Source organism: Panthera pardus, unplaced genomic scaffold, assembly GCF_024362965.1.
Source record: "Panthera pardus isolate Hobbes unplaced genomic scaffold, ASM2436296v1 HiC_scaffold_6, whole genome shotgun sequence".
Lineage (NCBI taxonomy): Eukaryota > Metazoa > Chordata > Mammalia > Carnivora > Felidae > Panthera > Panthera pardus.
Window position 1 is genome coordinate 35,959,618 of NW_026526991.1, and position 17,059 is coordinate 35,976,676.

At 37.3% G+C, this 17,059-nt stretch overlaps 1 protein-coding gene and 1 pseudogene across 1 annotated transcript in view; both read right to left on the bottom strand.

Moving 5' to 3' along the window:
- Positions 1-271: 271 nt before the first annotated feature.
- The window catches only part of TMTC2 (transmembrane O-mannosyltransferase targeting cadherins 2), a 400,812-nt gene continuing 384,024 nt past the window's right edge, over positions 272-17,059 (bottom strand). Inside the window, exon 12 of the mRNA XM_019455252.2 lies at positions 272-2,941. Within this exon, the coding sequence (XP_019310797.2) occupies positions 2,762-2,941 (180 nt within the window). The 3' untranslated portion in view covers positions 272-2,761. The remainder of the gene's footprint in view (positions 2,942-17,059) is intronic.
- Positions 13,959-16,879, bottom strand: LOC128775038 (transcription factor BTF3-like; annotated as a pseudogene).

Here is a 17,059-nt window from a genome sequence, read left to right on the forward strand (position 1 = left end):
CGCTTGGGATATTTCCGTTTCTATAGCTCATCAATAAAACAAAAATTGTGCCATCTGTTTTTGGAAGGTGGCAAATCTGGTGTTATAAGGAACCCTTAATATTATCATAACGATTAAAAATTCATGATTATTATTGATTATACATTAGCCATGATGTCTCTGTTTGACTTTCTATGTCTACTTTCTAAAACTTTTTTCAATTTCTGTTAAAATCCATGAGAATGTTAAGTGCTGTTGCTGTAGAAGATTTAAAAAAGGCTTATACAACATATTTGTTATCAATGCTTTATTGTTGAAAACAAAATTGAAATTCTCTGGCACATAAAACAATTATTTCTACAAAAGGAAAGCCTACAAATCTTGATAATTTATACAAATAACAGTTTCTCAAAAAATAAAACTTTAATTTAGTAAACTTGTCTTGTGCTCTATATTTTTAGCACTGTCTGCAATAATCCACCATAAATCCCTGAGCGGAGACATTTTTTGACCATGTTCTATAGCCCCCCCGTCCCACCCTCCCCCCAAGTTGGTCAGTTACTAAGCCCAGCCCTGTAGTGAAATGTGTCAGGGACATTTTGCTATTAAACATCCATGCATTTTATGACACAGGCCCAATTATTAATGCTACTTGGGGACTGGGTCAACTCGAAGTGCCTCTACTGTGCAATCAGCGAACCTATTAAGAACCAAGTGTCTGAAAGGAAGAATATTAACAACAAAAAGACATAAAATGTTAAGACTAGGAAGTCATCATAGGTCAATAACTATTTAAATAAATAAAACTGTTAGACATTGAGTTTATCTCTATATCCTTATATTAAATTCCTTATTTATTTACTTATTTTTTTTTTGCAATTGCCAATGCGTTAAAAGATGAAAAATACACTTCAACCCACACGTTTGGTTTGACCACGGGTTTGCTGTTGTTAAACGTTAAATATCATTCTGAAGACACAGTGATCTAGTTATAATTTAACTTTTTGGCCCTTCGATGAAATGTTTACAAAATAATATACCTATTAGGAGGGCCTTCTTACTAATGCCATCAACAAACCTCTTTCACTACATCTGCCCTTTTTACAAAAACACTAATTCCATAGGAACACTACTTTAAATTCTTTATCCTGCTTTATTCAGATACAGAGTAAAACATATAAAATATGGAGAAAACAAAATACGATGTATTTGCACGTCCAGCTTCCTTTTAGTGGGGCTGCTGCCCAATATATATACATGAAAGTTGAAGGAAAGGAGAAAAAAGCTAATTTTCAGTTGCAAAGAACTGACTTAATGAATCAAGTTTTGTTATTTTGCTATGGTAGAATAATAAATAAATAAATATGTAGGGTATTGTATAGCTACTTTCTCTATGAAGTTGATAGTGAACTGTTTTTTTTTTTTTTTTGCAAAGTTAATTTTTAGTAGCAAAGTTTGCAAGTCAAAAAAATGTTCAATAAATGGTTTTCTCTACTTCATTTTTACTTGTGTAATGATCACTGAAGTGGTTACTAATAGGTAAAGGAATAAAATACCAGTTTGCTAGTGAAAAAAATAGTTTAACTGTGAAAAGCACAAGGCAGAAGACCTAAAAACACACAGGCTGATGCTATACTGTAGCTCATTTTTTATGTGTTTTGGGACGAGCAAAATATAAAAAAATAATTCCTTAAAAACTTATTAGCATTGCTGTCTAGGAACCTATCAGAAAGTGATTAGCATTTTATACCAATTCTTTCCAAAATATAACATCACTGGCAACCATTATTATACACTCCTTTGTTCAGACTTGATTTTTTTAACCATTAACCACATCTGGGAAGCACATAGCAACTTCCCTTTTGTCTAATAGCTGCTGGCTAGTTATTGGAATTAGAACACTTTTAAGCTCTTTTAGATTTAATCCTTATATAAGCATGTGCATTAACCAGGTATAGCTACTTCAAAAGCCTAAGAATTAATACAGTGAATTCTCCTAGGCAGTCTGGGGGGAAATGCTGGTGACATTAAAAATAAAAATTGCCTGCCGGACATGTAAAAGATCTCCCCAACCTCTCCAGCAACACCAGTGTGAAACATGGTTACCTCAGCTCAGAACATTGAAAAGCAAATGCTGTCTAAAAGAAATGAAGACTGTGACATCCAAATAATAAAATGTTATGTGCCCTAGTCGGGAGACAACTATAGACTCTGACAGATCTTGACATACTTTAAAAAAAATTTTTTTTCCCCTAAGTTTCACAAATTGGTAAGCAGGCTGTCCCAAAGAGGGAAGACAGCAGCGTCAGGACAACCGGCCGGCACGCTGGGATTCACACGACACTTTAATCATTCCCTATTAACACTTGATCTTAATAGTTTAGCAGGGCTGAATGGACACTCTGACTTCCTCTCACAGTGTTTAAGGAACAGTATAATTTCTAAATTAGCTTTCAAAAATGAACAAAATTTGTAACTTAGATTCCCTGCCCACCTCCCACCCCAATGCCGTAAGATCCTGTTTTAAGTGCTCTGGTTTAATAATAGTTCTATGGGTAACAATTACATCCTTCAGGAGGTTTCCAATGTTCCCCTTTTTGGTGTTAACGGCTGTGCTAACAGCAGAGTGAATACTCTCAGACGTGGCAGTGACCCCAGTGACCTCTGCCCCCATCTTGGAAGTCCATACTAGCTCTTGTCGTAGCACTGCTGGGAAGTTCTGTTCACTAACGAAGCCAGCTTTAAAATATGGAGGAGGAGGAGGAGGTACTGCTCTCCTATGTCAGGTCTTGGATGTCTTTAAGCCTTGCTTTTCCATAATGTTCCACAGTTTGCGGAGATTGGACTGCGTGATGACATCATCTGGCTTGAGCTGCAGTGCCCGCAGGTAGTTGGCCTCGGCCTTTTGGAGACGGCCATTGAGATGGAGGATAGCCCCCAGGTTCATCAAAGCAGCCGGATACTGGAACCAGAGAGGGAGGGAAATGATTAAGAGGCTTGTTTCAAGCTTTCCTTCGTGGAAGACAAAAGTCTTCATCCACTTATGCAAATGATTCCCTTATGTCTGGAGGCATTTTATGGAAGCAATTTAGCAATTTATACAAATAGATCAAGATAACTAGGAATAACAACAACAACAAAAAGTTTTCAAACAGCTGGTTTACTCTGTGCTTTAAATAGTGCAGGCAGCTACGAAAATATTCTTCTTTAATGAGAAGGCATAGGTTACATATGAAAACCTCGTCGCCTAGTCAGACTGTACTTTTCTTTTTTTTTTCTTTTTTTTTTTTTTTTTATTTTTGGGACAGAGAGAGACAGAGCATGAACGGGGGAGGGGCAGAGAGAGAGGGAGACACAGAATCGGAAACAGGCTCCAGGCTCCGAGCCATCAGCCCAGAGCCTGACGCGGGGCTCGAACTCACGGACCGCGAGATCGTGACCTGGTTGAAGTCGGACGCTTAACCGACTGCGCCACCCAGGCGCCCCCAGACTGTACTTTTCTAAGGAAACAGTTAAAAGTCATACAATTTCAGATAGAATTGATCTTCTTTTTTCAACTCAATGTCAAGAAATAAAAAAATTAAGTTGGAAAAGTTGACAAATTTACGTCCACCCACTCTTTGTTTCCTCTCCTTAGCAATCTTCCAGGCCATTTATACAAACATTAAGTAAATAAGTAAAAAAATTGTACAATTTTACTGATGTTTTCAGGGTAAAAGCTCTGAAAAAAAACTTCAAATGTAACCACTAACGTCCTTTCCAAATCTAACCCAAGTAGTTTAATGAGACAAAGTTCTTATTTTTAAGTCAAATTTTTAAACTTCTCCTGGTGAATGTTTATTATAAACACAGCAAAGTAAAAACATACCAAAACAGATAAAACGTGGTGCAGAAAAATGCAACCTTTGTCAGAAAAGGTTTTTTATTATTTGTTTAAAGGTAGTTGTGAGTCTCAAACACAAAATTTTTTATAGTATGTGATATTTGCAATATAAAGTTATCATATGAAAGGCAAAGTTAAAAAACAAAACAAACAAAACTATGTACCACTAGTTTCAGACAAGGGTCTCCATCCCCAAATTCTGAGATATTGGTTGACAACAACAAAAGTCCTTCCCAAAGGGGAAAAAAATTTTTTTTGCTTGCTATCTACAAATAAAGGCAGTTCTGTTCTTGTCTTGTTGCTTGAACTTTCTGGCGAACATACAGCAGCTAATATTTTGGCAGTTACACAAATGCATATTTCAAATATCAGATAAAACTAAATGTGTTTACGCTAAGATTGTGTTTTCATTTTACGGATGGTGTCAACAGAGTAATTGTCCTGGCAACTCTGCGATGCAGTGTAAAATAATTCACAATAATTTTTACAATTTAGTATTTTCACAAAATGCATGCATTTTTTCAGCTGAATTCATGTGACTCCACTCTTTACTGTAAAAACAATTATTTCTGAACCAAAAAGAGTGCTAGGGGCAGGGCTGAATAGCTCAGAATAAACCAACTGGAAAGAGATGATCAGATTTGGACTTTAAGAGGTCTGGGTTTGAATTCTTGCTCAACCACTGACTGTGACCTTGGTGAGGTCCCCTAACATATCTGTGCCCAATTCTTTCATTTATGAAATACTAAAATAACATCAACATTTGCGCATGTTGTCAGAAAGATAAAATGAGACAATTAACAATGTGGTACAGTATGTGTATGTAGTAGACTTGCAAATGTCAAGTTCACTTTTCCTTCTTTTCATCTGCTTGAGGTATACAGCACATGCATGTTTTTAGAAAAACATTTTTATGTTTTTATACATACTTTACAATTTTTATTCCAATGGCCACACTATATGTCTGTGGATATACAGCAAAATTCTCTTAAGTCCTCAACTATAGGGCATTATTTTCAAACTTGTCTACATCCTCTTTTCTCTTCCAAAAATAATGTTGCAAATATAAGCTATTCCTGACCTTCAAAAACCTTTTGGTCAGGATGACGCCATACTTATCAAGAAAAATACAGATGGTCAATTTCTAATTTTAAACCCCAAGCCAAATAAACATAGCTCTAAATTACATGTGCAATGAAGGTCCACACTGGAAACCTAAAACACCACCTACTCTGTCTTCCTAACAGAACTTTGTTAACATTCCACCCATTATTATCTTGAGTCGTTCGATGCATGGATGCATTTCTCAATTCTATTCCCTCACGGAGCTTAGCACAACTATCAATAAACAGCTACTACAGTGACGGCAAAGTGTGTTCACAGCCTGAATTACTAGAGATGCTAAGTAGATAAAATGTTCAGACTTCCGCTATCCTGAGTGGGAAGAGAGGAAATGGAGACGGAGAATCACGGTTGGAGACCATTTCTGGCTAACCAGAAATAGAAGAGGCCCAGCGACAGGGGCTGAGAGAAACCAGATGGCTCAGTGGGATAGTCGTTATTTCTTGAATCACTTTATTATTAAAGTATCTGTGCCTAACTATAATCGCAACTCAAGGGGATTATTAAAAATACTCAAAAGTTACAGAGTCACAATGCCTGAGTGCCAGGCCAGCTCTGCCCCAGAGATGTGTGCACTCGGACAAGTTGACGGAACACTCGAGACTTCAATTTCTTATAGAAATGAATGATAACAACACTTGCTGCATAGAATTGCTGCTAAGGTTACATGAGAATACAACATTATTGTCTTTTTCCTCTTCTTTTCTGTCTCCCTATCATCTCGGAAACAGAACGCAGAATCTCAGCTTTCTGTTTGAGTGTGCCTTTCTATTGAGTGTGCCTGAGTAACTACTGAATCCAAACCCTGTGGATTTGTGACCTGGCTCTACCTTTACTAGCTTTATAGACTTTCTTAGGTTAAACCAGAAGAGACAGAGGTGAAGACAGGTGGTGAAGTAAACCAAGCCACATAAATAGGCTTTACTATTGCTACTGAACTGCAGCCCAGATTCTTCTGTCCTCAGAGTACTTCAAGTCACTTCTTTCTTTAAAAAGAAAAGTTAATATTAATCTAAAATAACACAATTAGGAAGTGACATCTGTCATCAAAATGAGTTCTGAATGCTAGTTATCATAGTGTTTTTGGAATAACTTTAATTTTGCTTTTCTAAAAAAAATTTTTAATGTTTACTTATTTTTGAGAGAGAGAGAGAGAGCGAGAGAGAGAGAGAGAGAGCTGGAGAAGGGACAGATAGAAGGAGACACAGAATCTGTAGCAGGCTCCAGGCTCTGAGCTGTGAGCACAGAGCCTGATGTGGGGCTTGAACCCACAAGCAGGGAAATCATGACCTGAGCCAAAGTCGGACACTTCACTGACTGAGCCACCCAGGTGCCACATGGAATAACTTTAATTTTACATTAGCATGTTACTAGCATGTTTACATTAGCATGTTACCCTAGCATGTTACTCATTAAGCAGAAATAATCAAAAATTGACATTATGGGGTTAAAATGGGATAACAGATCCAATAGAAGTTCACATATACTCTTTAATTGTGCTTTTTTTTTTTAATGTTTATTTGTTTTTTAGAGAGAGAGAGAGACAGAGAGTGAGCAATGGAGGGGCAGAGAGAGAGGGAGACACAGAATCTGAAGCAGGCTCCAGGTTCTGAGCTGTCAGCATAGAGTCCAACGCGGGCTTGAACCCACGAACCGTGAGATCATGACCTGAGCCGAAGTTGGACACACCCCACTGAGCCACCCAGGTGCCCAACTCTATAAACAGTAAAAATCCAAGTAAATTAAAAATGTATATGTTTAAGAACATACTATTTTTAGGCAGCTATAGATTTCTGTGTTTAGATGTAACATATTTTTCTGAATATGTCTATCTCACCAGAGTAAAAAAGAGTTTTTATTTTACAAACCTACAAACTTACATCATTATGCAATGCTTTTAAAACATCACTATAGCCTCTTACTTGAGTTGAGTGGAGACTGAGGAAATTTGCATGTATGCTCAAAAGTGACCTCATCAACAAGTACTTAGGTACAAGCCTTAGGTAACTGCTTAAAAGTGTCAACAGTTACTTTGACATAAACAATTTCATGTGTTTGATAAAAATTTAAGAATAAAACTCGCTATAGACCACTTTCTGTTACATGGTTGTTTTCTCTCTTCAAAGACAAGCCTTCACAGCGCGACTGGGGGTAGCTGACTGGATGCCCAAGGGACTGAGTGCCTATGGGTCTTCTAGCCTTGCCTCTAGTCCAGGAAGTAGCATCAACATCACCTGGGAGCTTGGTAGAAATGCAGAATTTCAGGTACCAACCAGCGAATCAGAATCTGAATTTTAACGAGATCCCCAGGTGTTTTGCACTCTCATTACAATTTGAGAAGCAGTGTTCTAGAGGTCATTTCCTGATCTTAGATCATATTATTTTACATCTTTTGAGACAAAGTTTCCTAGAGGAGGATGAAGTCCCATACAGAACAAAGAGTGTCAGATCAAACGTCTGTCCTCTCATAAAGTGAATTCTTTTGGCCAGGCAAATTATTTAGAGTAGGAAATGTGCAAATGAAACTTTATTATAAACAGAAGTCATAAATGACCAAATATTATTAGACAGGAGAGGAAAAACCTTTTCATAGCAAACAGAAGCATGTAGAGGTTTTTAAACAGAATTAAGGACTACCTAGCTATATAACTGAAATCAAAGAAGCTCAGGTGACTGGCTGTCTGATGATACACTGGTGTCCTTGCTCTCTGCCAGCTGTGACTCATGGGCTGGGGAACAGAAACCCAACCACAACTGCTGGTGTCGTCCCTCACGCACATCTTCTTTGATTAAACACAGCTGACGAAGTTTTCAGCACGTTAACAAAGGCAGTAGCTTGCAACCCAGTAAAATGGGGCTTATGGCTCTGTACAACAAATGACAGACTAGAAAGGAGAACCAGACCTTTCTTGTTTCCTCGAAGAGGACAGACGCTTTACATCAAAGGGGCTAATTGGTTGCCATGCTGAGGCAACAAGTGACATCTTTTTTCAAGTCTCCAGGGAATTACGACTTTATTGTTACTTGACTGTGGCCTTTGGTTATTTCTCCAACACTGGAAGAAGTAAGCAAACTCAAATAATAGGGTGGGGTGGGGTAGAGCAAAGGCAAGATTGCACGGGTCTGATTCTAGACTAACACCTTTGAGGCTCCCAAAGAACTCAGCTGAGCTCACAGGGTATCCTCAGCACACAGGATTAGAAGACAAAGTCATTTTCCTGGTCTTTGCCTATTATGCAGTCTTGGAAAGAGAAAGATATCTACGGAGGAAGAATAGTAAAGCCGTATGAGGATCCAGGATTGGACATTCATGTTTCTATTGAGAACAGGACTAAAATCTAGAACTTTGAACAGAAAATTTGGGTAGAGCCTAGAAAAAGGAAAAGGGTTTGGTTGAAATGGTCTGCTTAGGTGGGAGCTGGAAATCCACACAGTAATTGGGCTTTCTTATCCCATTATTCGCTGTGACCACTTCCTTTTTTGTGAAGGTAAATCAATAGGCAAGAGAAGTTTTGAAAAAGATGAAGACAGAAATATCTGAACTTCTAATTTTACAAATTAATTTTACAAATTTTACAAATTACAAACTTCTAAATTTACAAATTTACAAATTTTACAAATTTTTCCAAAACTTCTAATTTTACAAATATGTTTATTTCCATCCAAAGAATTGCTCAATGTATCCATATAGCTGTATATTTACTGTTGTATGAACTAAAAAAACTTTTGAGGAAGAATTTCTGAGGTTAGCCTTATCCAATTATTATTTACTACACTACAATTTGGGGGGATGTTTTCAAGATAACCACATTTAACTTCTCTTCTGAATGTAATTTGCAAACTTAAATGAGTTTACCCAGCCTGAAGTTTTTAAATGGATTCTCACTCTCTTTCAAGTAGTTACAGAATAACTTAACGAAGGCTGCACACTGCCATTCAACTGTATTCAGTTGAAATTGCTTACCCAATTGAATTTAGTGGAGCAGTAACTGCACCATGATGCCTAAAAAATAATGGTTTGGACTTAAAAAAAAACATATTTGTGAAAAAGAGTATTTATGCATAAACTTAAAGGATCTCTATTTATTGTGCCTTGTACATGGCAGATATTCAATAAATAATTACTGAATTAAAGATTATCTGTCAGGATTATGGAAAAAAGTGTACCATGAACCCAGACAAAGTTTGATACCACATCCCCCCCTCTATTCCAACGTTACCCCTCTTCCTTTGTCTTCTTGGCATGCTTCATGGTCAATGCCAAGCTAGAGATCTGAATAAATTATCCTTGATTCCTTGCCTTCCTCCATACACACACATCTACTTGCATCTAGTTGTTAAGTGTTGACAACTTTACCCAATAATCTCCCTTAAGTTTGCCTTCTAATTATACTCTGTCCTTTCTCTCTATTTGGTTTAAGCCCTAATCACCCTTTCTTGGATTATTTAAATAAAACTACTTTGAGAAAGAAGAATACGTGAATGGGTAGCTGAATAGATTAACAGGTGATAGATTAAAAGAATGAATGAATGAATATGTGAGGAAAGCCATACGCAGGGTTTTTACTCTAAATATTATAGGTATACAAACAAAACTTTGAGAGGACACAATAGAACTATGTACTTGCCTAACAAGTGAAAATTTATAAAGACAACTGAAACCCCCAAATATCTCACTGTCCTATTCCTGAACTCACCCCCCATTCTCTCAAGAAAACCACTATTCTGAAGTTGGTATTCACCATTCCAATGTCTATTTTCACTTTTATTTTTTGTGTACCCATAATAAATGTATAATCTTATATGTTTATAAGTTTTGATTTTAAAACCACCCATCATGAGATGTCATCCTGCCAAGCACGCACATGAAACTTAGATTTTTTGCTCAACATTTTGTTTTGCAGACTTATCCATGTTGATGGATACAAAGTTTAGTTCTTTTATATCAATTCCATTGAATGAAAACCCATTCTCTTAAGGATGAACTCTGCTTTAGAGGACGGTTGTCATCCATATTCTTGTGAATATCTCTACACATATTTATTGGGAGAGTTTTGAGGATTGGAATTGTTGGAGCAGATGATCTGCAAGTTTGCTAGACATTGTCAAATTTTTCTTCAGTGTGGTTGTATCAAATGCATTAGCCTCAACATGTAACAGGGGCCCCTTTATTCCATATTCTTAATGACAACTGACATTGTCTGACTTTCAGTTTTTGCAAATTGAAAGTTGTAAGACAATAGTTTACTCTGTGTTTGATTTCTTTTTCCTGATTACTACAGAGGCCAATACCATTTTCATAAATTTATTAGCTTTCTCCTTTTTCTTTTTAGTGATCCACCTGTTCCTTAACATTTAGACAGAATCAGTTTTGTAAGGGCTGCCACCCACATGGTGGTGTATGAATGGGAATTCCACAGAGCTCCTACTACCTCAAAACAGCTCCTAAATAGGACTGTGTGGCCTAGTGTTTTCCTGGTCAGAGTCACTTTCCTAAGACGAACAACCAGATGAGCACTGTTTCCAAGATGGACAATCTGTTATGCACAAAATGGCAAGTCTTTTATATAGGTGCACCTTCAACGTGGGTGAGAGGATGGCACAAATTGGGGCAGTAGAGAAGGGCACCAGGTCCACAAAAGTGTCGCACAGCAATGACGGGAATCTTGGACAACTGGATGTGGGAGAGGCTGGCAGCTCCTATTTAGCCCCACACAGAACTGATCTTTCTTTATGGCCTGCTTCTCTTCTTTATCTGCTTTCTGGCTCCCTTCTTAGCTATTCGACTTAGAGAAAACAAGAGAAATTAAAGTGAACAATATGTGTCATATTCTCCCTCTCTTTGTTACCCTCCATTTCTATTGGCACTGTCTGGCGTGGCATCTCATCCATTCCTAAATACTGTCCACCTCTTGTTCTCCCACCTTTGATTCCTGCTCACCCCTATCTATCTCCCACTTGGCCATCTGTCTTTTTTAAAATATAAATGGGGTTTTGAAGGGTCAACCTACAGAACCTACAGGTGCCTACAGAAAAGAATCCAGACTCTTCAGCCTGGTGCTAAGACACAGATTACGACATGGCACCCCAAATAAGCCCTCAATGTACATTCTGCATGAGCCATGTGAAACTTCTATTTCTGCCATGTGCAATTTTGAGCATTTATTTTTTTTTATCAGACTGCTTCTCTGACAAAGCCCTTCTTCCATTTTCTTTTCAACAAACTTCTGCTCATTTTACAAAGGGAGTTTAACAATCCCTTAATCATAGCTTGCTGCTGTATGTTCCCATAGTACTGTCTACATACATTAATTGCAACACTTACCACAATGAATTATATCTACTTGTTATAAGCATCTGCCTTTGCTGGAGAGTGAGACCGACAGTGAATTTATTTTAACTGTCTTTATAGTGCTAGTGCCAGGCTCTGGCATATGAAAGAAATTCTCAATGAATCCTTGCTGAAAGAAGAAAAAAATATATGATTTAGCAGAAAGAGCTGACCTAGAAGAGGTAAATTCTAACTTGATCTCAATGTAACTTAATAAACACTGAGTAGGCACCCATTATAAGTCAAGGTTGCTGTCAGATACTCTAGATAAGTGGTGAACAAGAACAGTATTTTTTTTGGTCTGTATGGGGTTTTAGCCAACTTTAATTGCACATTTGGCATTTCTCACAAACCACTAAAAGGTGTACATTCATTATTTCATTGATGTCCCTCAGACTTATGAGGTCAGTGTAACTCTTATCCATGCACTATTCTAAGCATTGCTCTAAACACTAATAGGAGACACTTCACCAAGGGATTCACTGCCTTCAGGGTGTTTATAGTCCAGCGTGTGAATACAAATCTTTCTGCTACAGAGAAGAATCAGACATGTCTGTAAGGGTGAGCTATAGAGGAGAGGGGAGATTACTTCCTTAAGGCTATTAGGCTATTTATTACACAAGATGAATTGTCAGGTTGCTTCAAGACTTTAATTCTTCCAAAGGGAGAATGGCATACAAACTTTTGAAATTGGTGTCACATCAAAATCAACTTGTTACTTTTTAAAAGTATTTTTTGGCAAGCTGAGAGTAGAGCCAACATTGGAGAGAGCCCTAACATAGAAGAGTCTGAATTTCAATTAGTTTGGAGAATAAGATGTCACTAGTGATATCTGTGCTGTTGAACCTTTGAGACCAACTCAAAATGGATAAAAAAAATTGTACTAAAAAATTAAATATTGATACAATAAACTAAAATATCTGTTGCAAAGGTCTATGATAAAACAGAAATCCACATGCAATGCGATGGTCTCAGTTTAGAAATGATAGTTCTTTGTAGTCATATTTTGACTATAGTTGTATTTTGAATAAAGTATCTCTGCTAAAATGATTTACCAAGTGTACATACGACGAGGAAAAACAACATAGGGAATCTAGCAATGGCAAGGCACAGCCTGACAGACAATAGAAATGATTTACAGTGATTCTCCATTTCAACACGCTATTTGTGTTTTTGAAACAGCTTTGAATAAAACAAAAGAGGTATAGGTGACAAGCAAGGCACAACGCTGTGTTAAGGGAGTAGTTTCAATTTCTCGGTGACACATTTTATCCTGTGTGCTCAGTCCTTCTCTCCTACATCTGTCCCATCCCAGCGGGTGCTGCAAGAATGTTCATTTAACTTTTATGAGGGTGTGACTGACACAATGTGGAGTGCTATTCATTTCGATGGCAATCAAAATGCCAAAATCTGTGGTTAGGGGGATAGCAAACAGTGATCGTAACAGAGTCCTTTCAAAGGTGGTAGTTATTTCTAACAGATTTTAAAGTGCACATACTAAATTAAGAATATGAACTCAGAAATTATTGCGCACTAAAGAAGATCCTATTTCAAAGACAGGTTTTCCTGATACCCTTAATTTCATCACAGCATCTCTCATAGGATCCGAATGGAAAACCTAGATCCCCGGCCATCGCAATTTCACTCAGAGCTGTTATAAAATGCAATCAATGCGCTGTTTTTCTTGATCTGCGATAAGCACATAGCTCATTATTTGAAGTAAAACTACAAATAAAAGTTCTACATAAGTGAGAAAATATAGGACTTAAAGTGCATGCAAGATTAGAAGAATAAAAATAAGTAGAACTTACTGAAGAATAAGTAGAACATTAAAACACTAAAGTAATGAAATTTAGGAAAGAATCTGCACACAGGCAAAATCATCTCTATCTCTAAAACACCAAGAGCTGTCTTCCCTTACTAATGTAGACAGCTGACACAAAACCTACAGCATTTTCTTTTACTTTTCCTTGAACCAAATTCCTTGTCTGTTTCTAGTCCAAATGTACCCTAAGCAACATAATTCACTCTACACTTTATTCATTTCTGTTTGGTAAGAAGGGGAGGGAAGAACACGCTCATGCTTTCTCCATCATAATTGTGTTGCACAGAAGGATTTCCAGCTGTATGGATTTCCATCCACATGTGTATGTGTGTATGTGTGTATGTGTAGTGTGAAGCGTGAGTTCGAATATATCTAATAAAGTGATGCTTTATTATATATCTAATATTACATATCAGGTATTTTATATCCAATAAAGTGTATTTCAGAGTATGCTGGAAGTTGAGATTTGAGTTGATAACATTTTAGAACTTAATTGTCATGGGAGACAGAAGGAGAGAGAGATTTTTTTTCTTTTTAATATTTTTTTTTTCTTTTTGAGGGGCTGGCCCTTTTTGTTCTGTAAAATGATCATCTGAGTTTTTGTTTTTGATTTTTTAAATTATTAATTAATTTAACTTAATTAATTAATTAATTTATTTATTTATTTTTTACTAGGTAATGATCTTCACTAACCTTGTTTCAAACTTTATTCCTGGGCTTCTTCAGCTTAATCAGCTGCAAAGAATGAATTGTGTATAAGCAAAAACTGAAAAGAGCTGCACTGTCCAAGGGGCTTGGGCTTAAAACTATTAAGAGATTTAGATTTTATCAGATCTATGAACAAATTAAAAAGCAGTCTGAATATAAAATAGCAGTTCCCAGTAACTTCTTCAAGTTTTATCCTCTTCAGAAGTTGACCCAATTCAGTTTGCTTCATTCTTAGAAGTTTCATCAAAATTCTCCACAAGGTCTGGAACTTCATCCTCCTCCTCCTCTCTGGTAGTGAGTGGTGCTTTTCTGTCCACAGATTGGGCAGAAATTCACAAGGTTTTCCTAAACTACTCAGACAGGCTGCACCAAGTTGGTTTAAGATACTGGGTAGCATTTCGGTCAGCTGGCTGCCTTGTCTCAGTGAAAGCGTTCACTGCCAGGGATACCTGGACTTGAGGTTTGTTAAAGTGCATCACTGTTCCTTGGTTTATGAACATACTCACTTCTTCAATACCAGAGATACTGTTTACTCTTAACTTCTCTAAAGAGAACCTAAGCCTTTTATCTTCTGCGGTAGCTGTGCTATGGACCACCTTCTTTGGGCGAGCAGTTCCTTTCCCACCAAAGCACACTTGTGCTTGCAGTTTGATGAATTTCTCCTGGTTCATGATAGTTTCTTTCATCTTGTTGGGGTGGAAATGGGACCCCATGGGGGACTAGGGCTGGCACTCAGGGGGTCCCGTGTGGACCAGCTAAGATTAGGTGGCACACATGTGGGGCTTGTCTGAATTTTTAAAAACACAATGCTGCAAGGGGCACCTGGGTGGCTCAGTCGGTTAGGCATCAGACCCTGTGCTGGCAGTGCGGAGCCTGCTTGGGATTCTCTCTCTCTGTCCCTCCCCAGCTTGTGATGTCTCTGTCTCTCTCAAAATAAATAAATAAACTTAAAAAAAAAAAAAAACAAAACACAGTGTAGCAAGAGCTACCGATATACTACGTTGACAGAATCAAAGTTTCAACTGAAGTAAAGATTTGACAGGTGCCAGGAAAATTTTTTTAATCTGTGTATATATCACTTCTCCAACTGACCTCTATGTTTGCCAATAAATAGGGTGTGATCGGAGGGAGGTCAACTGAGAGATTCTAGTTTGCATACTGGTGAAATGACAGACTTGTTCTTGAATAGGACTTATTGAAAATAATCCTTTTAAAAAAAACCATGGAAATGAGCATGTCACAGACCTCAAAACAGTGGATTAAATGAAATTTAGGTTAGGCATACACACTCTAAGGACGGGTAAGACATTTATTTTTTCCTCTCACGAAACAGATGGAGTGAAGAAGCATGATTCATTCAAGGGTGACACTATCATTTGGATCAATCACATTTCAACATGATATTAGAAGGCAGCAATTGTCCACCCGCAGAACGAACATGAAGAAACGTGTTTCATAATGAGAATTCACCACAGGCTTCATGCACACCGCAAGTGGGAAGTTTTGCTAACACTCTGAGTTAGGATGACCCGATCAAACATAACAAGAAGGAGCAAGCAATTCCTCCAGAAACTAGAAATCTTTCCAGGAACTAAAAATAAAATGTAAACATGGTGCCTGGTGCATAACATTCTATTTGCACTTTTATAGGATGAAGGCTTTGTTGATACACGCTTGGAAAAGTAATGATGCAAGGTCTTCACCCATCATTTCAGAAAACATTCCATCAGGACCCACCAATCACGGGGAAGCCATGCTGTACTCCAAGCCAATACACTTGCCAAAGTGTCACACCTGCTGAAAATGTAAAAATAAACACGGCTTGTGTGTATCTAAACTTATAGCAAATCAAGGGAGGTTTAATGGCAGAACCACTGCTGCTCACACAGTATAAGCTCACATATTACCCTCAGGATCTCTACATTCAATTGCACACTTTGCCTTTATTTTTGAGATGTTCATACCTGAGATTGCCACATCCAGATAGCATCCATCATCTAATGTAAAGCCTGAACAGTTAGCATATTTCCATACTTTTAAGAAGGTTTTAAAGACTGGCTTGATGACATTTTTCTGCACAATAGCTTCCAAAATTGTATAGGATAGAGATTTTGTATTGCCTTTACCTACTCTACCAATGTTATTACCTCTTCTCTGAGTAACTTCATTTTTGAAAATGCTACACCCTTACTTTCTTACCTCCCTTCTTTGGTCTATCCAGTTAATATAAAACAAGCAAGCAAGCAGATAACAAGCAATCAATAAGGCAATAACACAGACCCAGAGTCCAAATACTTGGCCTGAGGCAGATACATTGGATACTTATTCACTCATATGCCACAAATAACAACCCAAATGTGACTTAAAAAGGAAGAGGGGATAAAACAGATTATTTTAAACCCAATGATTAATACTCGGACACCAACTCTGATTTCTTTTAGACTCATCTTCAATAATGAGTTAGGGAACCATAATGATTATGTGATATATATCGAATATGTTTATAAAGTCACACAGTAGTACATTTTTACCTCCCCAAAAAACAATTATTGGCAATGCAACAACCTTGAATAGTGATCTGATACTTAGCTACAGAAGAACTTGACTACATATCACCTCTACCTGTGATTCACGTTGAACAAGTAAAACAAAAAGGTCTTTGGTAGAAGGCACATCTTTTTAATTCTTTTGTGTAAGAAACCAGAAGCGAGATCTTTTTCTGCTATTACACATTAGTTATTCTTAAAACAAATTATCTTATTAATACTTGACTAATTAAATTGTAGGCCATTTATCTCATAAATGTTTAATGTCCATTACATATAATAATTAAATCCCATTTTAGTATCTTGAAATGGCTTAGAGAAATACAGCTATGCTCTAATGCCTATAATTTAACACTATTATTTACTTCAGTCAACGACAGAATTTCAAGAACTTTGTTCACTTCTTTGGTTCATCCAAAACAAAGTAGGAATGAAATGGTAACTATGAAGTCAATATTCTTAGAATATTAAGTCCACGATGCTATGAAGCATGATCACTTATAGTGGCCATGGAAAAAGCAGCCTCCAGCTGAGAAGCAGGAGGCCATGTGGTTAATCTTGTAGGTCTATTTATCTACAAAACCTGGAGAACAATGAGAGACCAAGAAGCAAGGCCATCCCAAGAAAAGGGGAACTGATGTAGACAGGTATCTCTTAACTAAAGA